The 24,825-nt window shown below is 45.2% G+C and overlaps 1 protein-coding gene across 1 annotated transcript in view; it reads left to right on the top strand.

The window, feature by feature from the left end:
* Positions 1 to 24,825, top strand: part of LOC136620122 (uncharacterized) — a 71,341-nt gene that overhangs the window by 22,990 nt on the left and 23,526 nt on the right. The window contains exons 9-12 of the mRNA XM_066594840.1: positions 2,291 to 2,402; positions 3,880 to 4,055; positions 11,558 to 11,779; positions 22,087 to 22,286. Of these exons, the coding sequence (XP_066450937.1) occupies positions 2,291 to 2,402; positions 3,880 to 4,055; positions 11,558 to 11,779; positions 22,087 to 22,286 (710 nt within the window). The remainder of the gene's footprint in view (positions 1 to 2,290; positions 2,403 to 3,879; positions 4,056 to 11,557; positions 11,780 to 22,086; positions 22,287 to 24,825) is intronic.

Genomic DNA, 24,825 nt, shown 5'->3' with positions numbered 1-24,825 from the left:
ATGCAATGAAAATGTAAATTGATCCATTCATACTATGGTGTAGATATGTGTGAGTAAAAGATCTCAGCGTGCTCTATTTCTTGGCAAATAAGGGAGATGGAACAATACCTCTGCAGCGCCACCTATTGGAAGGCAGCATTCCTGCAAGTCAATGTTAGCCTCTTTATACAGGCCTTGTAACAATGACTGGGAATTGAATCATTGTTTCAAGGCTTGTATAAGGAGTCTAACATTGACTTGCAGGAATGCTGCCTTCCAATAGATGGCGCTGCTGAGGTATTGTTCCATCTACTTCATTTGAATATTACGCAGAGGAGTATGAATGGCCTTATAAGTCTCCTCACTCACCTTCTAGGTGCTCTCCCTAAGGAGAAGAGATAGCGTTCCTGACCTATTTCTCAACATGCCTTTGTATGGGCAGCGTATCCAGCACTGTCCATACGCAATACAATGTGTATAGGCGGTGCTACATATGCAACCCCGCTGTGAAACACAATGGGGAATAAAAAAAAAAGACAAAGTCACACAGCGCATAATTGCATGCGTGAAAAACGCGGTCATGCGCAGTACGCGGTCTCCGTCAGTATCACACAGACCGGAAAACACTGCGGGATACCCAAGGCATTTTACGCATACGGACATCTAAATGAGGCCTATATGCCCTGTAGGTTAAAATGAAATATCAAGAATACTATTAGCAGAAAAATCCGTAGGGCTGTTTCACGCAGCACGGAATATTCCACAGCGCACTGCAGAAAACGCCGCCATGTAGAAAAATCCGGACCAAAGTGTGTAGGTCTGAGGCCGGCTTCACAAGAGCGTATGCATATTTGCACACGCATGAGCGAGGCATATTTGCAAAATGAATGTTGCTTTTTTGCGTATCATGCATCTCCTAGTATATTACGCATGCATTTGCTCATCCCCATTGTCTTGCATGAGGACGTTGGTGCGCAGGAAAATAGAGCAAGCTGCGTAATTTTTTTTTGTGCAACCGAAACGCGCAGTAGAAATACGTACATGCGAATGAACCTATTGAAATCAATGGGTTCTTTTCAAAACGTAACACGCCCGTGTGAATTCTGCAATTCCGTGTCAAAATCCGCATTTAGACCTGTGGATGTTGGTAGAGGAATACTCTGCAGCCTGCTGGGAAATTTTCCATCCTGTGTGAAAGATCTCGTAGGGCCGCTTCACATGTGGTGAAATCGCTGCAGGCGATCCGCAATGGAAAACCGGCAATATTTAGCGTTCCTTCAGACGAGTGTAAATCTTTGTGACAGCGTGTCTTTTTGCGCTGTGAAGGTTGCGCTATCGCATGCATATCTGCGCTTTTTACTGTGCACTGCCGGGAACCATTCACATCGATGCGGGACACACCGGCGCCGTAATTTAGAAGGCTGTGCAGCCTAGTTAGTCCCCGGTGTTTTTGATTTCCCCGCAAAATTGCACAGTTCATTGTGCAGGGATTGGGCGCGCATTTCCGCACCCCCCATAGACTCGAATGGTGCCTTTGGTGCACAATAGAAATGCTGGTATGAGTGTCCCAATACAAATCAATGGGCCCTTGGCATCATATGTCATGCGCGAAAAAAATGACAATACGCCTGTGTGAGAGCAGCCTCACTGTATGCCTCCCTTTTCTATTTTCGTATCTAGTAGCCGATCCTAGGGGTCAGAACTATCTGCCTCCACTCCGTACCCCTGTGTGTTGTGACACTGACAGCAGGCACACAATCAACTGATCGGCTGAGAGGTCCCGAGTGGTGGACCCCAACCAATCAACGATTGATGACTTGTGGAGTGCAGAGTGTTAAGGCAGCAGAGATGCAGTCCTAATCTCTCGCTCACGACCTGAAGGTTGCGGGTTCAATCCCGACTTGGTTTAGGTAGCCGGCTCAAGGTTGACTCATCCTTCCGAGGTCGGTAAAATGAGTACCCCGCTTGGTGGGGGTAATAAATACATTACCTGAAAGCACTGCGGAATAAGTTGGTGTTATAGTCATCAATAGTATTTATCCAGAAAACCCCTGTAACTAGTCTCCTGTAATCCCCCGCTGCTCCCATTCTCACAATACCCAGTCACCCGCTGCTTCCTACTTCCTGTTACAGCAATGATGTCACGGACAACAGGGACAGGTGACCATTGTTGCAGCCAATCACCGGCTTACTTTGTGTTTGTGCTATTTCATGGAGAATACAAGTACATCTTAAGACAGACACGTAAGGAGAGATGTCTGGTTCTTCTTAAGTAACTGCTTTGTGTTTACTGCTGATATGATCTTTACAGGAGAGAAGCTGGGAGAAGAAGCTCCAACATGTCCATGATGGCAACTCAGACCTGCTGCAAAGCCAAGCAGAAGAACAGATCCATCTTTATGTGAAGAACGTGCCCAAGTCAGGTGACCTGTGTGCTAAAAACGAATGTGAAATACATAAGCCGGCTGCACACAAAGGATATTTGCTGCGGAATCCGCGGTTGGCGTCCGCACGGAGGGTCCACAGCAAATACCGTTCAGAACATGCTATGGGACAATCGTTTTTCCTTTCACACCCGTGGGAAACGAATTGCAATTTCCACGAGCGGAGGAAAAATCCTTTTCGATTTTCATATGGGCTCCGTGTGGATGGCTTTTATTGAACTCAATGGGAGCTGTCTGACCCGCAGCCTATCCAGATTTGACATTGCGGAAAGGTTGTGGGTACCTGTGTCATCACCTAGCGACAGCATGGGAAAAGCAAAATCTGTACTGCAAATGACCGTCGGCGTACCACCACGGTCATCCGCAATACAGAAAAGACCATTGTGGATGTTATCTACATCTTGGTCTGTTGTGTTGGTGGTGTCCATGAGGGGCGCTGTGCCTCGCATGAACGTAACAGGTATATGTTGTACAGAAGTATGTAATGTCATTGTAACATTCTGTTGTATCCTGTAGTGGCCGACGGTCATAGCATTGTGTTGTGGCCTTCTGTAAAAGAGGGCGATGGCACTGGGATGCCATGTCCGTGGGACATGTTACCTGGCTGAAATGGCCTGCGTTCTGGTGGGCGCATGGATGCATCTACTAGTGTAGCAGACATAGCAGAGGCTATGGGATCCAGGAGCCACAGGGGCCCTTCTCCACTAACAGATGAGGTGATCACTTTGGATAATGGAAAGGAAGATAGAAAGGGGTCAATTGAAAATTGAACTTAGAATAGACAGTAAAGGCCCTTTTACACGGGCCGGTATGTTCCTCCGGATGCTCCCGAACGTTCCTGAGTGTTGATCATGACATGTAAAGGACCTGTATCCGGGTCTGCCATGGTATATGATCACTAGCGATAATAAAATGCAATAGAGACTTACTACAATGTATTATCATAGCGATCATAGGATTGCGGTTTCAAGACGCCTACAAGGACATTAAAAAAATTGTGAAAAAAATTAGTAGTAGTTTTTTTTACATTTTTTTAAAGAAAAGGCATGGTTGGTATCGCCCCATCCGTAATCACCTGTAGACTGAATTGAACGAATGAAGATCCCCAAAATATTGTTGCATCCTTAACCCTTTGCAATCCAATTTTGGATTCAGGGTTTCCTAGGGGGCTTCCTCTTTCTATCATTATACAATGGTGCCGTCTGCTGGCTAGAGACAGTACTGCAGTATGGGACATGCTGGAGAGGCCTCCGACAACAGAGCAGCCAGTAATATACAGTAAGAATACCCTGCCGGACGTCTTCTGACATCGGAGCTGTACAGACTTCAATCAGAATGTCTTCAGACGTCAGACAGTGGATTGGAAAGGGTTAAGCCCACAATAGGCGAAGTCTTTAAGGGGTTAAACTGCTCCTGTCAGAGTGTTTTCTATGTGTGATCAGCCTTTACATTACAGGTGAGCGGCTCAGTTACAATGAGGGGACGTCTCCTTTGGATCACCTTAGCCAGGCCGCAGTCTACTATGCATCAGCAATCAAACTGAAACCCAAGGACGCCGAATCCCATTATCGTCTCGCCACCGTCTTGGAGGAAGAGTACTATGCATCAGAAATCTATGGCTTCAGGAAAAAAGTAAGTGAGGCCCGGGGATATCTATAATGACGGAGATGGAGGCTTTACTTAACGTGAAAATGACTTTACTTCATTCCATAGGAGGGCACACATTACTTAAACATTTAGGCCAGACATATTTGCGTGCTACAAATTTGCGCGCACAATGTGCAGAGAATAGAAGCCATTGATTTCGATGAGTTCGTTCACATGCACTTATTTGGCGAATTTGCTTATGGAAAGACCATCTTGAACTCATCAAACCAATTGGCCATTTCAATGGCCGAGATCATTGATGAGTGTTTTTTAGGTTTTTTGCGCATGACTTGCTCTCACAAAAAGTGCAGTAAAAGACACTTTTGCGCATGTAAATATGCAACATCCGACACACAAAACCGTGGCACAAATGCATATAAAGGCCACAAGGCTATCACAATTCACCATCGTCATTCTTCATGGCAGTGTGGATTTTGGCGCTGAGTATTCCGTAGGAAGAAATATTCTGCAATTCTGTTGCGGAATATTCCATCCCCTGTGAAACGTTACTTACACCTTTCTGCAGACGGTACACCTTGAGCCACCTGAGAGGACAAGTATGCGTACAACTCCTAGAATTACCGAGTTCATTCCCTACTGTCTGTGTATGGATTCTGGCTTGGCTTTCAATTCCCAGTCATTGTTACAAGGCTTGTATAAAGAGTCTAACATTGACAAATAGGTGGCGCTGAAGAGGTATTGTTCCATCCCCCTTATTTGCATATTTACCCAGAGGCCTTACTCACCACCTAGGTGCTCTCCCTAAGGAGAAAAGGTAGCGCTCCTAACCCATTCCCTACTGAGGTGTTAAATAGTCAAATAATCGTCCTTTTTTCTGCTGTTACATCATGATGTCGAAAATATGAACTTTTTATTTGCTCGGGTTAAATAGTTTTTAATCCCTAACCAGGAGTTGTTTCAGTGACCGTCTGTGATCTTCCTTCACGTCAGAGTGATTATTTTTGACAACATAGAAAAGCGACACTTTTGTTGACCTTCGCTTCATCTTGAGATTGTTACTGTTGTTAAGTAAATGAAATGTTATAACCTCGGAGGAGAAAGGATTTCAAAGACAAAAGCCCAAAAGTAATCCAGATGATCAACATCAAACGGGGTTAATTGCTGCTGTGTGCTTAGAAAATCAGAGCCAGACCTGGAGAGTTCTCAGCTGTACGTTCTGATTAAAGAGGGTTCTCGTTCTCCTACTTACATAGCAGATCCATCGTTCCGATCTCAATGAGATAAGGCTTGCTAACATAGATCACGGGGTTCTAGCCACATGTCACTTACATAGAATAACAGGATGTGGCCGGCTGCAGGACTAGATCTGGTTTCTGTAGAGTCCGCAATTTGTATTTAGTATCAAAAGAAATCGAAATGTTCATTAACAGAACAAAAGCTCTAACCCTGAAGTTCATTATCTGCACGCAACATTACACTGACATGCCAAAAGTCATGGGACAGGAATTATTATCATGTAGGACCCCTTCTAGTCTAGTAAAGTGCAACAACTTGACGTGGCATAGATTCCAGAGGACGTGGTGGGATGTTGAGCCATGCCGTCTGAATAGCCACCCACAGAGCCATGGCATTTGAGGGGTGTGAATAGACCTGTCCACCACATCCCATAAGTGTTCTATTGGGTTCACGTCGGGCAAACGTATATGAAGTCCATGAAGAGCTGCAAATGGTCAGCAATCAGTGAAACATAAGAGGCACTGGTCAATGAGATGTTTTGGTGAACCAGTGGACCCAACCCATGCCATGAGAACTCATCCCAGTATGGACCCACCACCAGCTTGCACAGTGTCTTCTCGACAACTGGGTAAATAGCTTCATGGGGTCTGGCCACACATGAACCTTACCATCAGCCCAAAACTATTGGTACTATGACTCATCGGATCATGCCACATGTTGCCAGTCCTCTAGGGTTCAGTTAGCAACTTTACAAGCCCAAGTGAGGCGCTGTGTCTGGTGTTGGGATGTTAACAGAGGCCTCTGGTGGGTCTTCTGCTCCCTTATTCCATGGAAGCTAAAGAACGCTGCCCTGTTCTGCGACATAAATGTGTGTGGGGTCTCCTGCATCGCACGTGGATAGGATTTCTGCCAGAGTCACTTGTCTGTACTGCGGCGGACCCCGCAGTACACAATCATTTAGCACATGTGGGCAGTCACTATGCTATCCACTGTTGGTGGTAATGCCCTCAATGATGTATTTCTGGTACACATGTGACACTTTATGACACTGTGGATCGAGGAACGTTAAAAACCCACACAACTTTGGAAATGGAATTTCCCATCCATCTGACACACGCTACCCTTGCTTTGTTTGAACTCCGATTCTTCATGTTGCCTGGTCAGTGTTCAGCCTTACAAGATAACTTATACACCTGAGGCAACGCCACTTCATCATCAACTTACATTCTGCTATTCCCTGACTTTTGGTACATCAGTGTATGTCTCTTTATATGGAGAATATATGTGAGTAATGTACAGGTGTTCAGTGCGTGGGTATTAGTGAAGCAGTACCGTCAGTGAGGGTGACAGCGCTCCGGCAGGAAGTAGGCTCAGTTAGGGGTGGACTCAGATCTCCAGTCAGCCAACAAGAACCGTAATGGCCAGACATAACTTCTACAGGGTGTGGAAGTAGTCTCACCTTCTTGCACAACCACCACAGACATCTGATTGGTATAATTTGGCTCTGTATATCTATCCCCATGCAAATGACCTACCTCGCTGTGTATCTTTCATGGAACCAACTGTTGCAGGTTGGTTCCAACCAGTTGTGATAACATTGACACCACATTGCTTGAAAACCTACTTTACTAATAACTGAAGGAAAGTCTATAATACAACAGCCGACAGAAGTACTGGACCAGTAACCACATAGGTAACACAGTTCCTCAACCAGAACCCCTTTCGGCGTCTTCTCTCTCAGCTGTGTTTTTTTCCCGCTGTCTGAATTGAATGTATGGAAGCTACTTTTATCGGATCTCGCCATGTCTCATATCCGGTATGCAACAGACACAAGATGGCGCCAGGCTTACCTCCTGCCACATAAACTCTCACCTTTCCGGGTTCACTCACCAATGACCTCCGTGCTGCCACTTTACAATTAACAACCCCTAAAGGGACATATGCAGCAGTAAATCTGAAATCCCATTGTGTTGGGGACACTAAGGAGGCATCATACAGTGAGGAGGCACTATTACTGTGTGGGAGCACAAAGGGGAATGGGTGGGATTGAGTGAGGTTAGAGGCAAGGCTTAATGTTAAAGGGAACCCGTCATCAATATTTTAAATAGTAGACCACATACAACGCTTAAACAATGATGTAAATAAGGAAGATGGAACAATACCGCTGCAGCACCATTTATTGGATGGCAGCATTCCTGCAAATCAATGTCCGACCCTTTATACAGGTCTTAACAATGACTGGGAATTGAAAACCAAGCCATAGCTGTTTCTGGCTTGGCTAGTGAGAGGCCTATGATGTGAGTCGGGAGGGGTATCATCACTCTTTAAGGAGACACAGAGAATGTGAGTGAGGAGACTTATAAGGCCATTCATGCTCCTCTGGGAAATATATGCAAATAAGGGAGATGAAACAATACCTCTGCAGCGCCACCTATTGGATTGCCAATCAATGTCCGACCCTGTATACAAGTCTTTGAAACAATGATTGGAAATGCTGCCATTTGGGATTGTCCTTCTTTTCAGTCTTCGACATTTGGGAGGTATACTACCAGTGATACCACTGATGCTTCAAAGAGCAGTACTCCAGATGATTCATTGCCAGATATTTTAGTCTTCTGTTGCACTGTCACCCAATAAAGTTGGTACGTGGCATGAAAATCTGACTCTTCTCAGGTTTCTGTGCGCACTTTCTAATAAACTTGTATAGAATGATTGCACACATGAGAGTCGGATTTTGAGGTGGAATTGAAAATGGCTTAAAACCTGCTTGTCATCAAAATCCACAGTTAGGCCTCATGTCCACGGGGAAAATCAGGCCCGCTATGGATTCTCCATGGAGAATCCGCAGCGGGTCCCTCCTGCCCCGCGGACATGAGGCATTAAAATAAGAATAAACTCACCTGCAGCGGACGGTGCCGGTCTTCTCTTCTTCGCGGCCAGATCTTCTTTCTTCGGCCCGGCGGATGTGCTCGGCACGCCGGGTACATCCGCCGGGCCGAAGAAAGAAGATCCGGCCGCAAAGAAGGAAGATCAGGCCGCGAAGAAGGGAAGATCCGTACCGTCCAGAGCAGGTGAGTTTAATTGAGGCGCGGGTCTCCCGCGGATCCGGACGGCTTCCATAGGCTTCAATTGAAGCCTGCTGGAGCCGTCCCCGCGGGAGACCCGCACCTAAATAGAGCATGTCCGCATTTTTTCCTGCACGCGGGACCCGCGCCTGCAGGGAAAAATGACATCCGCGGGTATTTAACTACCTGCGGGTGTCCAATGCATCCCTATGTCGCATCTAAAGAATAATAAAAATGTAAAAACTGAAAAAATTGGTATTGCTGCATCTGTGAAGGTCCAATTTATTAAAATATCACATTGTTAATTCTGCATGATTAACTCGGTTAGAAATAAAAAATACACAATGGCAGAACTTCACCTTTTTGGACACTCTGTCTCCAAGAAAACATGTAATACAAGGCTATCAAAAAGTCGCATTTTCCCAAAAATGCTGCCAATGCGAACTACATGTCGGTGCGGAGTTTTAAGCAGGTGTAGAAAAAATGCTGCAAAGTATGAGAAGCTTTCAAAAGTAGAAGGGTTAATAGTTTTATTTTTGTCTTAACAAGATGCAAAGTGAGTGAACAAAAGAGAAATCTAAATCACATCAATATTTGCTGTGACCGCCCTTTACCTTCAAAACTGCATCAGTTCTTCTAGGTACACTTGCACACAGTTTTTGAAGGAACTTGACAGGGAGGTTGTTTCAGATATATTGGAGAACTAAGCACAGATCTTCTGGGGAATTTGGCTCGCTCAAATCCTTCTGTCTCTTCATGTAATCCCAGACAGACTGGATGAGATGGGATTGGAGCAGGGCTCTGTGGGGCCAGATCATCACTTTCAGGACGCCTGGTTCTTCTTTCCTCTGAAGACAGTTCTTAATGACACTGGCTGGATGTTTGGGGTCAATGTCCTGCTAAAGAATAAATTTGGAGCCAAGCAAACGTCTCCCTGATAGTACTGCATGGTGGATAAGTGTCTGCCTGTATGTCTCAGCACTGAGGACACCATTAATCCTGATCTAATCCTTAACTCCATCTGCTGAAATGCAGCCCCAAACTAGCAAGAAGCCTCCACCATACTTCACTACTGCCTGCAGACACTCATTATTGTACCGCTCTCCACCGTACTTCACTGCTGCCTGCAGACACTCATTTTGTACCGCTCTCCACCGTACTTCACTGCGGCCTGCAGACACTCATTTTGTACCGCTCTCCACCGTACTTCACTGCGGCCTGCAGACACTCATTATTGTACCGCTCTCCACCATACTTCACTGCTGCCTGCAAACACTCATTATTGTACGGCTCTCCACCATGATTCACTGCTGCCTGCAGACACTCATTGTTGTACCGCTCTCTACCATGCTTCACTGCTGCCTGCAGACACTCATTGTTGTACCACTCTCCACCATGCTTCACTGCTGCCTGCAGACACTCATTATTGTACGCTCTCCACCATGCTTTACTGCTGCCTGCAGACACTCATTATTGTACTGCTCTCCACCATGCTTCACTGCTGCCTGCAGACACTCATTATTGTACCGCTCTCCACCATGCTTCTCTGCTGCCTGCAAACACTCATTATTGTATCGCTCTCCACCATGATTCACTGCTGCCTGCAGACACTCATTGTTGTACCGCTCTCTACCATGCTTCACTGATGCCTGCAGACACTCATTATTGTACCGCTCTCCACCATGCTTCACTGCTGCCTGCAGACACTCATTGTTGTACCACTCTCCACCATACTTCACTGCTGCCTGCAAACACTCATTATTGTATCGCTCTCCACCATGATTCACTGCTGCCTGCAGACACTCATTGTTGTACCACTCTCCACCATGCTTCACTGCTGCCTGCAGACACTCATTATTGTACGCTCTCCACCATGCTTTACTGCTGCCTGCAGACACTCATTATTGTACCGCTCTCCACCATGCTTCACTGCTGCCTGCAGACATTCATTATTGTACCGCTCTCCACCATGCTTCACTGCTGCCTGCGGACACTCATTATTGTACCGCTCCCCATCATACTTCACAGCTACCTGCAGACACTCATTACTGTACCACTCTCTCCTATGCTTCACTGCTACCTGCAGACACTCATTACTGTACCGCTCTCTCCTATGTTTCACTCCTTTCTGTATACACTCATTATTGTACCGCTCTCCACCATGCTTCACTGCTGCCTGCAGTCGCTCATTATTGTACCGCTCTCCACCATGCTTCACTGGTGCCTGCAGACACTTATTATTGTACCGCTCTCCACTATTCTTCCCTGCTGTCTGCACACACTCATTATTGTACCACTCTCCACCATGCTTCACTGCTGCCTGCAGACACTCATTATTGTACCACTCTCCCCCATGCTTCACTGCTGCCTGCAGACACTCATTATTGTACCACTCTCCACCATGCTTCACTAATGCCTGCAGACACTCATTATTGTGCTATTCTCCAGTCCTTCAGTGAATAAACTATCTTCTGTTACAGCAAAATTTACAATCTGACCATCAGTCCAGAACACCTGCTGCCATTTTTCTTCACCCCAGTTTCTATATTTTCATGCGTAGTTGAGTCGCTTGGCCTTGTTTTTATGTCGAAGCTATGTCTTGATGGCCACAATTGTTCCATGAAGACCACTTCTGGCAGACCTCTCCGATCAGTAGATGGGTGTACCTGGGTCCTGCTGGTTTCGGCTAGTTCTGAGCTGATGGCATTGCTGGACATCTTCTAATTTTGAAGGGCGGTAAGCATGATGTGTCTTTCATCTGCTGCACTGAGTTTCCTTGGTCGACCACTGCATCTACAGCCTTCAATATTGCCTGTTTCTTTGTGCTTCCTTAAAGAGCTTGACAACACATCTTGAAACCCCAGTCTGCTTTGAAGTCTTTGTCTGGGACAGACCTTGCTGATGCAGTATAACTACTTTGTCTCTTGCTGCTGTACTCAGTCTTGCCATGGTGTATGGCCTGTGACATGAAACTGTCTTCCACAACCTCACTTTTGTAGCAGAGTTTGGCTGTTCCTCGTTTAGTTTTAAGCTTCCTACACAGCTGTATCTTTTAATGACTGTACATCTACATATGAAAATGATAAGCCTGTTTTGTATACTTAGTTAATAATGCACATGACTAAAATCCTACAAAATCCTTGACTTTGCGTAAGTTTGCCTAGAAGAACTGATGCTGTTTTGTAAATTTACAGGGGAGTCCCTTTCATGTTCTTTGTTTTCCAGACTGAAGAAGAGGAACAAGATTTAAGCAGTGCCAAAGCCACGGGGAAAGATGAAGAAGTGCTAGCCATCTGCCGGCTGCATGGATTTTTAGGAAGACCAAGTATAGAACAGCAGCTGAAGGCTTTAGACATGGAATATCATCAACTCAAAGAACAGGGTCAATCAAGCAGGGCTGATTACATCCAGAATCTCTATGCTTGGAAGTCGAAACGAGCTGGGAAGGTAAGCGATTGTCTGATTACATACACTGTTTATGTCTTTTTGTGTAGCAGATATCAAAAGGATTAGGTAAATACCATTATCTCATAAAAATGGCACTTGTACATGGGAAATATTAGACAGTCGCTTCTTCAAGTCGATGGGTTGGGAGCAGGAAAATATGCAAGCGTAATGATCTGAGCGACTTTGACAAAGACCATATTGTGATTGCTGAACAACTGGATCAGAGCATCTCCAAAAGAGCAGGTCTTGTGGGGTTTTCGCAGAATGTAATGGTTAGTACCGACCAAAAGTGGTCCAAGGAAGGCCAAGCGACCAGTAAGATGGTCATGGTCACCCAAGGCTCACTGAGGCACATGGGGAGTGAAGACCTTCTTTAATGCCAAAAGCACCTTCAAAGGACCTATGAACATAAAAACTGAGCCATGGAGCAATGCAATAAGGTGGCTTTCTTCCAGGTTCTCCGTGATTCATGAGACAACACACACTCCCTGAGTCTAATGCATCAAAACGTTCAATATTAATGGCAGTACTAACCCTAATCTAATAATAATGCCTTACTGATGCCTGGATGAACTTGTTTAATAAAATTAATTTCAAAGAAGCTTTACTGGCAGGACCAAAAAGACAAAGTGGTATTATGTTGCTTAGATGATATAGGTAAAGTCCTCGTTTGAGGTTTTCTTGGCAGACTGTTTTTGTAGGTTGGTTTGCCATTGCCTTCCCCAGTCACCTTTTACCCCCTAGCAAGTTGGGTACTCATTTTACCGACCTCGGAAGGATGGAAGTCTGAGTCAACCTTGAGCTGACTACCTGAACCATGTGGGGATTGAACCCACAACCTTCAGGTCATGAGCGAGAGCTTAGGACTGCATTTCTGCTGCCTTAACACTCTGCACCACAATACCTCCCAAAGCAATACTGTGCTGTGTAGTGACAGCACATTGGGCAAATGAGCAACATAGCTGGGCGAGTTAAGTAACACATCTAATATCTTATCTGCTTTACATTCCATCATCTCTGTACGTCAGAATCCCATATAGAATTCAGATTAGCAGTCCAAAAATCTTCAAACGTCTGTCTCCAACTACCTTCCTCCAAGGAAACATGCAACCCAAAATAGGTCGCTAACGCTTATCCTAGTTATTAGACGTTTTATCTTATTATATGATGTATCCCAGTGCAAACCACCCGAATTAGGCCGCCTGCACACAAAGTGGTCGGATTCCGCATGTGGCAGCCCATGGCGGAATACGACCCTGTGCCTGGCCGGCGTCCGCGTGTACTTGCCATTTGTCTTCTTCATCTGTACCGCGGATGGGCCGTACGACTTGCCGTCGGACGTGGCAGTACAGATTTTTTTTTTAAACTCCTGCTTTTCCCGCGACCTTTCTGCGATGTCAATTGCGGGAGGGCCGCAGGTCGGACGGCTTCCATTGACTTCAATAGAAGCCATTCTGAGTGAGCAGGCATGCAGATGTTCCATTGGTTTGAATTGGTCCACACTGGAGACGATCGCGGATTCCGCAATTCAAACCCGGTCGTGTGCAGACAGCCCTAGTGATCTGGCCGCAGGGCTTTAATGCAATGAATGAGTTAATGTGACACGGGACGTGAAGGCCACATTTCATGATGCATAACGTTAAGTCAGCTTTTGCCTTAATTATCCAAGTTGTGCAGTAGATCACCGAGCATCGGATTTATGCCGGTTTGTCTCTGTTCTCCTGCAGGTAGAGCGCCTCCGGAGATGATTGAATGTGCAATCTATTGATTTCTTCAGCCCATTCCATCACTGTATTCTACATTTCAGCTTTGCGGTTATGTTTCCCCAGAGACTCTGAATGCTGTTTTTATTTAGGCAGTGAAATTACTTAGTGCGGCTCTATTAACTGCTGAAACCTAAAGATCTTCCAAACGCATTATTTACCACCAGCTAACATGGACAGCTGCAGCATAGGCAAATGTCTAGACTCATAACCAACCAGTCATTTCTTCTGTGCATTCGGGAGGAGGATGAAATGGCCTCATATTTAACACTCATTTAAGAGAGTGCTTATGTATTTTGAGCAAAAAGCTACTCATAAAGGAGGAGCAGATTTGGGGATTTAATTACAAACAAACTACAAAAGAGAGGAACACAATCCACACATCACTGAGAAGAGGAAGGGTCAAAGTTTTTGATGACCTACCAGTAAGTTCTATTTTCTGCCGCATCGCAGTGCCGGGTGTTTTCCTTACAGTTTTATGGTCCCTGGTGGCCGGTACTTTTCTGTCTTCATATGCAACCAAGTTGAACACATTTTCTGTACCACTCGTAAATTTCCTTGTGACAAGGCAGCTTTTTTTTTGGCATCGATGCCGAAATTCACGTTGCACTTGAGCAATGGATTTACACTTAGCAAACTCAAACTCTCAAAATGACTAATAACAACGAGTGTCTTTAGCGTGGTGAAAAATGGCTGGATTTTAGCAATATTTCTGAGGTGTAGGTAGCATGTTAGGGATTGAATGTAGGGGGTGAAGGTGAGATCGGAATCCAGTGTGACCCCAAGACAGTGAGCGTGCTGTCTGGGGGTTGTTATGGTGCCGGATACTGATATAGAGATGTTGGGGGGGAACCGGTTGGAAGGCGGAAAGACGAGAAGGCCATTTTTCAGAGGTTAAGTTTGAGAAAAATGGAGGACATGATGTTAGAGGCATCGGACAGACAGTCGGTGATATTTTGGAGGAAAGGCGCTGACATATAATGGGAACAGGTGTATAGCTGGGTATCATAGAGATGGTATTGGAGGCCAAATTTGCGGATGGTTTGTCCGATTGTGGCTGTGTAGATAGAAAACAGGAGGGGACCTGGGGGAAGTGGAAAGAAGGTATAGCCCACAAAGGAGATGCTGAAAGAGCAATAGGAGGAGAACTAGGAAAGAACAGTGAGCAAAGAGGAGGTCATGGCCAACTATCAGGACTCGAACCTGGGACCTCTTGCGCTCCAGTCAGCAGCTCTCTCTCCTGGGCTATCCAGGTTTTGGACAGTTTCTTGCTGAAACCCAATCTTGTTCTATGCTTCCTTGCTCTTTCTAAATCCACTTCCTGTTTCCCTGTTCTGGCTCCACCCTGCCACTAGTTAGGACTTCCTATAAAAGCCTGAACGTGCCTCAGATCCAGCACATGATTATTGTGCTCCATCACCTTGATCAAGCTCCTCTGCCTCCTGCTCCTCTGCGATTGTACTAATACCTCCTGCTGCTCCTGGCTATCCTGACTACTCTCCAGTGACTGGCACGGCTACTACATCTGTGGTTCCAATCCAGCGGCAGTAAGACATAACATCAACAGTGTCAAACACAGCAGAGAGCTCAAGGAGGATTAGAAGGGAGTAGTCGCCCCTCAACTTCACCGTCATCAGGTCCAATTGATACTTTTGTGAGGGCAGTTTCGATCGAGTGTGTGGGGACGAAGCCAGACTGGAGGGGGTTGAGAAGAGAGTTAACAGAGAGAAAGCATGTGAGGTGGGAGTAAACCAGGCATTTGAGTAATTTGGAGATGAAAGAGAGGTTTGAGATAGTTCGGTAATTGGCAGCGTCGGTCAGGTCGAGGGTTGTTCTTTTTTTTAGCAGAGGAGAAATGATGGAGTGTTTGAATGAGGAGGGGAAATGCCAGAAATCAGGGAGATGTTGAAGATGGTAGTGAGGTGGGTAATGACAGCTGGAGAAAGGAGCCAGAGGAGGTGAGAGGGAAGAGGGTTACTGGCGCAGGTGGTGGTGTGAGCAGCGGAAAGCAGTCTGGAGACTTCTTCCACTGTTGTTGGTTCTAGTATATAAAGTGAGTGAGTGATGGAGGCAGTGCTGAAGAGACCTGGATTCGGGGCTAGCTATGCAGTTTTCGGAGATTTCTTTACGGATATTTTCAATTTTTTCTTTGAAATGGGCGGCTAGTTCTCCAGCACTGAGATCCATCACGGGGGCCTATTCTTAAGGGCTTCGGAGGGAGTGGAATGTGTCAAAAAGTCATTTGGGGTTGTGGTATAATGAGGAGACGAGGGCACGTCTTATGGTGGTGGAGTGATGTTCGGCAGCCAGATTGGGGCGTGAGAGGAGGAAGATGGGGGACAGGGAGGATTGTAAGGTCTCAGATAATTGTTGGGTGCGGACATTCTGGAGGTTCAATATATAGGAGGGTCTGAGGAGATGCTATGGTGCCTGATGGAGAAGGACAGCAGGTTGTGATCCAAGAGTGGGAGGGGGGAGTTTGCAAAGTGAGAGGCAGAGGAAAATTAGGTTGAGAGGTAGAAGCCAATTTTCCTAATTTAAGGGAAAAATGCTCCTTCCTGACTAGCAATCAGAATAATCCCCGGATCACCGACCCTTCTGAAGTAATCAGTGATATAATATGTAATATTGTATCGCCCAAGAAAGTCGTCCAGGCCCCTCTTAAATGCATTTATTGAATTCACCATCCTCACGTCCTCAGGCAGAGAGTCCCACTGTTCTTACAGTAAAGATCCCCCTTCTACGTCGGGGTAGAAACCTTCCTCCTTCTAGATGTAGAGAGCGCCCCCATATTACAGTCGCAGTCCTGGGTATAAATAGATGATAGGAGAGATCTCCGTATTGTCCCCTGATAGTTATTAGGTTGCCCCTCAGCCGTATTTTTTCAAAACTAAATAACCCCAATTTTGATAACCTCTCTGGGTATTGTAGTCTGTCCATTCCATTTATTACTTCAGTTGCCCGCCCTTCTACCCGCTGAAGCTCTGATATGTCCTTCTTGAGTCTCGGTGCCCAAAACTGTCCACAATATTCCATGTGTGGTCTGACCAGTGACTTGTAAAGAGGAACCCGCCAGTCCCTGAAATGGATGAAGGTCTCGGGGTTGATGTTTCCTAATGGAGCTTGATGTTATTAAATGGCTGTGATTGGTTAACCCTGCATCGGCTTTCATTGGCTGACGCGGCACTGGATTAACCAATCAGAGCATTAGCTTGCTCAAGCCCCGCAGCTAGAAAGCAATGCTCTGTCGGCGTGGAGGAGGATACGACAGCCTGCAGCAGCACCGTAGACCGTTGCGGAACGCCGACGGTAGGTGAGTATTGATTTTTTTTTTTTTAACTTGTAGTTTTTTTTCTCCATTGAAATAAATTGAAACGCCATTATAATGGCGTATCAATTAATTTCCAATGGTAAAAGTGCTTTGACATACGAGTTTTTGGCTTAAGAGCTCCGCCACAGAACAGATTAAACTCGTATGTCAAGGCACTTCTGTACGGCAAATTGTATCTTCGTGCCTTCAGTTTCTCCATTGTATCCTGGACCCTTGTGTTTATGATGGTAGCAGGGGCATAGCTAAAGGCTCTTGGTCCCGGATGCACAAGTTTATCTTGGGGGCCCCCAACTTCTCTTAACCCCTTAACACAGAGGTGCAACTTGAAGCTTCTGGGCCCCAATGCAAAACCTGTAACAGGGCCCCCAACTATAATGCATTATTCATAGTACTGGGCTCCGTATATGGAGAAGAGAGAGGCATTATGGGCCCCCAAAGGCTCCTGGTACCGGGTGCAACTACATCCCCTATAGTTACGCCAGTGGATGGGTAGCACTGCACCACCATCAACCCACATTGGCCATGGGTGGAAATGGCGATCTATTACCACCATCCCAGACCGTGTTGCTTAATTTTAGACGTCAGCAGAAGCTTCTGAATGAGGGGGGCAGTGACCCACATGTGTGGTACTCTCATTACAGGAAATGGAAGATACAGTGTAGTTGATATGTCGTAAAACTGGACTTTAAAATTATCTACCATTTTATTATAGAAAAATATCTATTCCTTAAGGAAAGTTTATGCTGAAATGTAGAATCCGGGAATTCTGCCTAAAACTCTTTTACAGCTAAAACGATTATGGCTAAACAGAACCAAATGTCCTGTGTGGGTGCCAGCTCCTAATCTGCTGTTTACTGTTTGTTTCAGTCTATTGGATTGTCTAAGGACCGGCGATACTGGTGTCTTTGACATAAGTGCGCTCAAGCTGTTTTTGATATCTCAGACATCTTAACGCTAAACCTTCCAAAAAATCAGTTGAGCAGATGAGGAGCGTGACATCCAGAACAGACAGATGCTTTCTTCAGAGCGGCAGCACGGCTTTGACTTTACTTTGAATTGGTAGCATTAAGAGTGTGTTCTGTATTGCGCTTTCACATTTCACAGTATTACGCATCTATATCTACTGCAAATGTAATCAGGTAGTCCAATTTTTCAAAAACATTTTTTTGCACTCAATCCAACGCAAAAAAGAACGTCTCAGCGAATTCAAGAGGTATAACTTTTTTTTTTTTTTACATTTTAGATATTACTTATAATCACAGAAAATGGCCATTACTTACTGAGTGAGGAGTGCATATAGATGCATCCTCCTCTCACCATGCAGGTAGCTGACTACCAAATGGAGGAGCCAATAACACCTGTGCAGGACACCGATGAGACAGCCACTCACACTGCCTCCTGATAATGAGGGGGGTGGATGCTTGGTGTACACTCCCACACATAGTGGATACAGGGTGCCAGACCATTCTGATATATGTAGTTCACCATGCAGACCAGCAACCTATTAATGACGCCATGATAATTCGGCGGGTTGCCCTGCATATCCATGAGTGAACCACATTGGTACTGCCACCCTGGGCTCCCCCTGGAGTCTTAATGCCACACTGCATGTGAATGATAGATAATAAATGCAAGGCATTGGTTGGATGTTGGCCAAGATACACTTCACGGTTCCTTGCGTTGTAGTGGGTCCCTACACTAATATAAATGCATCACAGAAGGGGAAATAAAAAATTAAAAACAATCACAGAAAAATGGCCGTTACTGAGTGAGGAGTGCAAATAGATATTGATAATGAGGGGGGTGGCTGCTTGGTGTATACTCCCACTGAGTAAGTAACGGCCATTTTCTGTGATTGTTTTTAATTTTTTATTTCCCCTTCTTAGATTTTACTTAGAGTTTTTATTTATTATATCCCTACCTTCGGCTGTAAATGACTACAATCAGCTGACCATTCAATATCAATAAAATGGACTGTCCAACGGAAAATATTGTTTCTAGTTGCATCCAACTCCTAATTCTAAACCTTTTTGTATTTACACTTATTTAAAAAAAAAACAAAAAAACCTTTGTATCCCCCAGATATTCCATAACTAATGTTAGAATAGCGCCGCTTGCTGTTTATATTCCCTGATATTGCAGGACTAATTTAGAATAGTGCCACCTACTGTTTTTATCTGTACATATTCTAGGACTAATGCTATAATAGCGCCACCTGCTGTTTCTTTACCCAGATATTTCAGAACTGATGTTAGAATAGCACCGCCTGCTGTTTCTATCCCCAGACACTCTAGGACTAATGTTACAATAGAGCCACCTACTGTTTTTATCCCTAGATATTCCAGGACTAATGTTAGAATAGCACCTCCTGCTGTTTCTATTCTGTATTCATTCATTGTTCCACATACTCAGCCTTGCTTTTTTTCTCTGCTCCACTGGGTATGTGGTTTATGGAATATATGCAGCAGGTTGCGCTATTCTAACACCGGTCTTGGAATATCTGGAGATATAAACAGCACATGGCAACACTGATAGGTCCCCTGTTCTACGGATTGGTCACAACAGTTAGACCCCCACTAATCATAAAGTAAACCCCTGTCTTGTGAATAAAGAATAGCTTTAGATCTTTGTACAACCCACTAAAGCTGCTGCCACAGGTGTCTAGCATAAACTTATATCTCTTTGCCTGTGGAGGACATGGCCAAGTGTGCATGTATATGGAAGAGGGTTGGGAGTAATAGCAACAGCGGTCTACAAAGTATGACCACCTTAAGACCTTAACGGTAGAGTTATGGTAAGCACACAAGAGCTTTCAACCAGTAGGGGTTAGGATATATAAGCGTGATTTGAGAAGGCATTTCAAAATATATTTCTTAAAGTGTCATTCTGGTAGTCTATGGGGCTGAAGGCAAAAGTTATGCAAGTTCCTTGAAGAAATCATCTTCAAGCACTGAAATACTTGCTGAAGATTCAGTGCATGATGCCATCTGTCAAGCATGATGATCTGATTACTGATTTGATAGACCATGGTTGGCACAATCCCAAATCCCATCCTTGGATCTCGTGAACTCAACCATATTATTACTCAGAGCCTTAAAGGGGTTCTGTCACTAAAAAAGAAAAATTCTATACTTATCTATTCTTCCCCCGTCAGTCTACTTACCAAATCTTCACCTCCCCCAACTTCTTTTGTCTCCTGCAGTCCATGGGGGTCACTTCACCTTCAGCTGCCTGATTCTTCTCCTTCCTGTGAAATTATGTACATTGGTTGGCAGTCTTCTGCCTGCCAGCCAATGTAAATTACATCACAGCTTACAGCCCAGCAGGGGGACTGCCTATCTGCTTCAGAGATTGCTCAGGCAAGCTGTCTCTTAAATAGATTACTATTCCTTCTTAGGCAGTGAAGCTACAGCACAGGAATGTGACCTTCACTGACCCGGCCGGAAGGAATGTGGGGAATGCAGCCTTCATAACAAGACGGCCCGGGCTACGGTGAGGTGACCCGGGACTCTGCAGAAGCTCAGCTAGGAAACTGACAGGAAAGGAATAGGTAAGTATAGATTTATTTATTTTTTAATGACAAAACCCCTTTAATGTTGAGCCCATGGAACTCTGTGGGGCCAGATGATACCTATCTACATGCCATAATTCGTCAGATGCAACATTTTGAAAATATTCTTTCCTATATTGCTCCCAGGGTTGCCAACCACATCAACAATTTTTTATCTGGACAACTGAATCAAAATTTTTGCAAAGACCCCACCTCCATGTCAGGCCCTCAAAACACCTCTAAAAATAATGCCCTTGAATCACAAAGACCCCAAAATTAAAAGGAGGAGTTAAAAGGAAACATTTCACCAAATTCATGCTGCCCGAACCGGAGAGAGCGTGAATCTGGAGCAATTCATGAATCCGCATTGCAGGGCTGTATTTGTTATTCTGAAGCACAATGTTGTTTCAGATTAGACAAGCTGTGAAGACCAACACAGAACGGTCCCTGGCGTCATGGAGGTGGGCCCTCATCAGGGTCTATAGGGAGATGCCTGTAAGTCTATGTGATGCAGGTAGGAAGAGGCCAGAGAATCCCCACCCCAATGGTTCCAGGATTTGTTCTGTACCAATTTTTAAAGTATGTTTATTCTGAAATGCGGAAGCATTTGTTCCCCTTAGGTCCACCGGTTAGATGATCTTTTTCCTCTGTGCGGCAGCGTCTTGTGGCATTACATGATCATCGTTCTCTTGGCTCTGTCTGCTCCCCTCCAATGTTGTGATGCGCCGCAGTAAGCTCCTCTGCACTGCCACTACACAATTGCTTAGTCCTGTTATTCTATTTAGGTTATGAATGTGATTCTGGGGCAGTATCTAAGTAATGAGATTGGTTCTGGTATTGTATCTATGTACTGAGCTTGCTTCTGGTGCTGTATTTATGCTATGAGCTTGATTCTGGTACTATATTTACATACTTTGCTTGGTACAGCTGCTGTGTTTGTTATGAGCTTGGTTCGGGTGCTGTATTTATGCTGTGAAGTTGGTTCTGGTGCTGTATTTATGTTGTGAGCTTGCTTCTGGTGCTGTATTTGTTATGAGCTTGATTCTGGTACTATATCAGATACTTTGCTTGGTACAGGTGCTGTATTTATGTTATGAGCTTGGTTCTGGTGCTGTATTTATGTTGTGAGCTTGCTTCTGGTGCTGTATTTATGTTATGAGCTTGATTCTAGTGCTATATCAGATACTTTGCTTGGTACAGCTGCTGTATTTGTTATGAGCTTGGTTCTGGTGCTGTATTTATGAGCTTGGTTCTGGTACAGTATTAATTCACTTTGCTATTCTGGTGTGGGTATACCGCTTTGCACAAGCAGAATACACGGACTCAGCTTATCAGTGCAATATATATACCTTGTTTTGTTTTTTTTTCCTATTTTTTTGTGGTGAGGGCGCCAAAAAAAAAATTTTGCACAGAATGCCATCTAGCTTGAGGTCGGCACTGGCCGCTGTACAAGTTGCATACACAGCTCTGCCATGTGCTGGAGATAGCTGTGGGTATGATGCTTGACCAGATTAGTCACAGTTCTGAGAAGGGTTAGAGAACTTGTTAGTGTATTAGTATAACTTTTGGTCCGTTTAAAGGCAGCGATAGAATAACTATCAGTTCTTTCAAAACTTTTTTTAGTCCTTTTTTTTACATTTTATCTCCTCATTACTTATTGCAGAGCAGCTTCTCTTTCGTGGGCGAGGAGGGTCCGGTAACACAGGCGTTCCTGAAGTATAAAGATGCTCTTTCTCTGGATCCTAAGAACTGGCAATACAATCTTCATGTGGGCAGACACTTGTTGCTACAGAAACAAAATACAGAAGCCCTGATGGTCTTACGAAATGCACTGGCACTGCGACCGGCGTCTCCCATTGCCAGGTGACGTGATGTTTTCCATTAGAAGTCTTCTATGTGACATGATTGTGTCATCTGTTTATCAAGCACAGTTCTACTTGGCCCAAGAGGCTGCACATTTATAGCACTAGAAATGCAAGACGGTGATACGTACGAATGAAGCCGTGCGGGGATAGGAACATTCTGCTAGGATTACTCTGCCGCATAAATAACACTTTCTACAAAGACAAGATTCACTCATTATTATTTACAATTGACCAGGACTTGATTTTCATCTGAAATTAACCCTTTTTCTAATCCAATTTTGGATTCAGGGCTTCCTAAAAGGCTTTTTTTTTTTTGCTGTTATACAACGGTGCCATCTGCTGGCTAAAACCAGTGTGTGCGCACCAGAGAGACTCCGACAGCAGAGTGGCTGTCAATAGATGGTAAGAATACCCTGTCGGACGTCTTCTGACATTGGAGCTTCAATCAGAATGTAGGAAGACGTCGGGCAGTGGATTGGAAGGGGTTAAAGGGGTCAGGGTCAGCTCAAAAAAGTCGACCGGGAAAAGCAGTGGCCTCTGCTGCGGAAATGTAGTATTACATGGTAAAGGTAAGGTCCATGACTGACTCTTCAGAAGATCATCAGACTGTTTTTGCGGGTGGTTTGCTATTGCCTTCCCCAGTCATCTTTTTAACCCAGCAGCTAGGTACTTATTTTACCGGCCTCAGAAGGATGGAAGGCTGAGTCAACTTTGAACCGGCTACCTGAACCAAAGCAGAGATTGAACCTGAAACCTTCAGGTTGGGAGGGAGATCTTAGGACTACATTTCTGCTGTCCTAACGCTCTGTGCCACACGGGGATCATAGATGCCAGATATTTATTATTGGCTGTCTGCTCCGGCTTACTAATGGGGGACTGGAGCCTGAAACCCCTCTGGGAAATAGGGAAAGGGTTTATTGGTGGTCCACCATGTTTTTCCGGCACAAATGCCTGAAAGAATTGAAAGCTGCCCAAACAAAGTCCTTATTGGTCACTTTTTGAACAATGAAAGCCTGTGGTTTCGTCTCAGCAAACAAACTCAGTAAACACTTCCTACAGATGAATTAAATGCGCATGTGCATGCTAGCATGGCTGCAACTAGTACAATAACAAAAACATACACCTCAGCACTCATTGGGCATCCACAACCCCAATTCAAAAAAAAGTTGGGATACTGTGTAAAATGTAAAAAAATGTAAAGAAAATGCAAAGATTCGGGTGCCAGCGGGGGAGAGCGGGGATGAATGAGGGGGGGGAGAGATCTCTCTCCCCCCTTCGCTCCCCCCTGCTCATTCCCGCAACCCACCGCTCACCCCCACCGGCACCTGAATCTCCTCCTATTTTTATAACAGTCTGTAGACATCTGAGAAGTGAGGGGAACAATTGCTGGAGTTTTAGGAGAGGAATGTTGTCCCATTCTTGTCTGCTGTAGGATTCTAGCTGCTCAACAGTCCTGAGACGTCTTTGCTGGATTTTTTGTTTCATAATGCTGTGAAAGAGACGTAGTCATTTGAATTAGACCATAAAGCGTTGTATCCTGTTATCCTGAATCAATCGGAGGCTTAAACCCAAAGGAGAGGTATCTGTTGGTGTTATGACCCATCTGAAAGCATGGTCACCTAGACGTGTCGGATGGGCCCACATGCTCTGATCAAAATATGTGCCGATGACCTTACGTTTTTATGTGGTTAATATAAGAGTTATGCAATTTTTTTCCGATAATATCTATGAATGCTGTTGCCACATGTTTCTGCTTGTACAGTTTTTGGGTGCTCAGACATAACCCAGGACTAGAGATGAGCGAGCACCAAAATGCTCGGGTGCTCGTTACTCGGGACGAAATTTTCGCGATGCTCGAGGGTTCGTTTCGAGTAACGAACCCCATTGAAGTCAATGGGCGACCCGAGCATTTTTGTATTTCGCCGATGCTCGCTAAGGTTTTCATGTGTGAAAATCTGGGCAATTCAAGAAAGTGATGGGAACGACACAGCAACGGATAGGGCAGGCGAGGGGCTACATGTTGGGCTGCATCTCAAGTTCACAGGTCCCACTATTAAGCCACAATACCGGCAAGAGTGGGCCCCCCCCCCTCCCAACAACTTTTACTTCTGAAAAGCCCTCATTAGCAATGCATACCTTTGCTAAGCACCACACTACCTCCAACAAAGCACAATCACTGCCTGCATGACACTCCGCTGCCACTTCTCCTGGGTTACATGCTGCCCAACCCCCCCGCACGACAGTGTCCACAGCGTACACCAAATTGTCCCTGCCCAGCCTTCAGTTGCCTCATGCCACGCCACCCTCATGTCTATTTATAAGTGCGTCTGCCACAGGTAAAGCAGGCACACACTGCAGAGGGTTGGCATGGCTAGGCAGCGACCCCCCCCATAAAAGCGGCGGGCCGATAGTCCACAATGCTGTACAGAAGCAATGAGAAATCTAATCCTGTGCCACCTCCATCAGGAGCTGCACACGTGGGCATAGCAATGGGGAACCTATGTGCCACACACTATTCATTCTGTCAAGGTGTCTGC

The sequence above is a fragment of the Eleutherodactylus coqui genome, chromosome 3 (assembly GCF_035609145.1).
Source record: "Eleutherodactylus coqui strain aEleCoq1 chromosome 3, aEleCoq1.hap1, whole genome shotgun sequence".
NCBI classification, from domain to species: Eukaryota; Metazoa; Chordata; class Amphibia; order Anura; family Eleutherodactylidae; genus Eleutherodactylus; species Eleutherodactylus coqui.
Note: the sequence above shows the minus strand (reverse complement) of the source record. Positions and strands in the feature narration are given on the sequence as shown.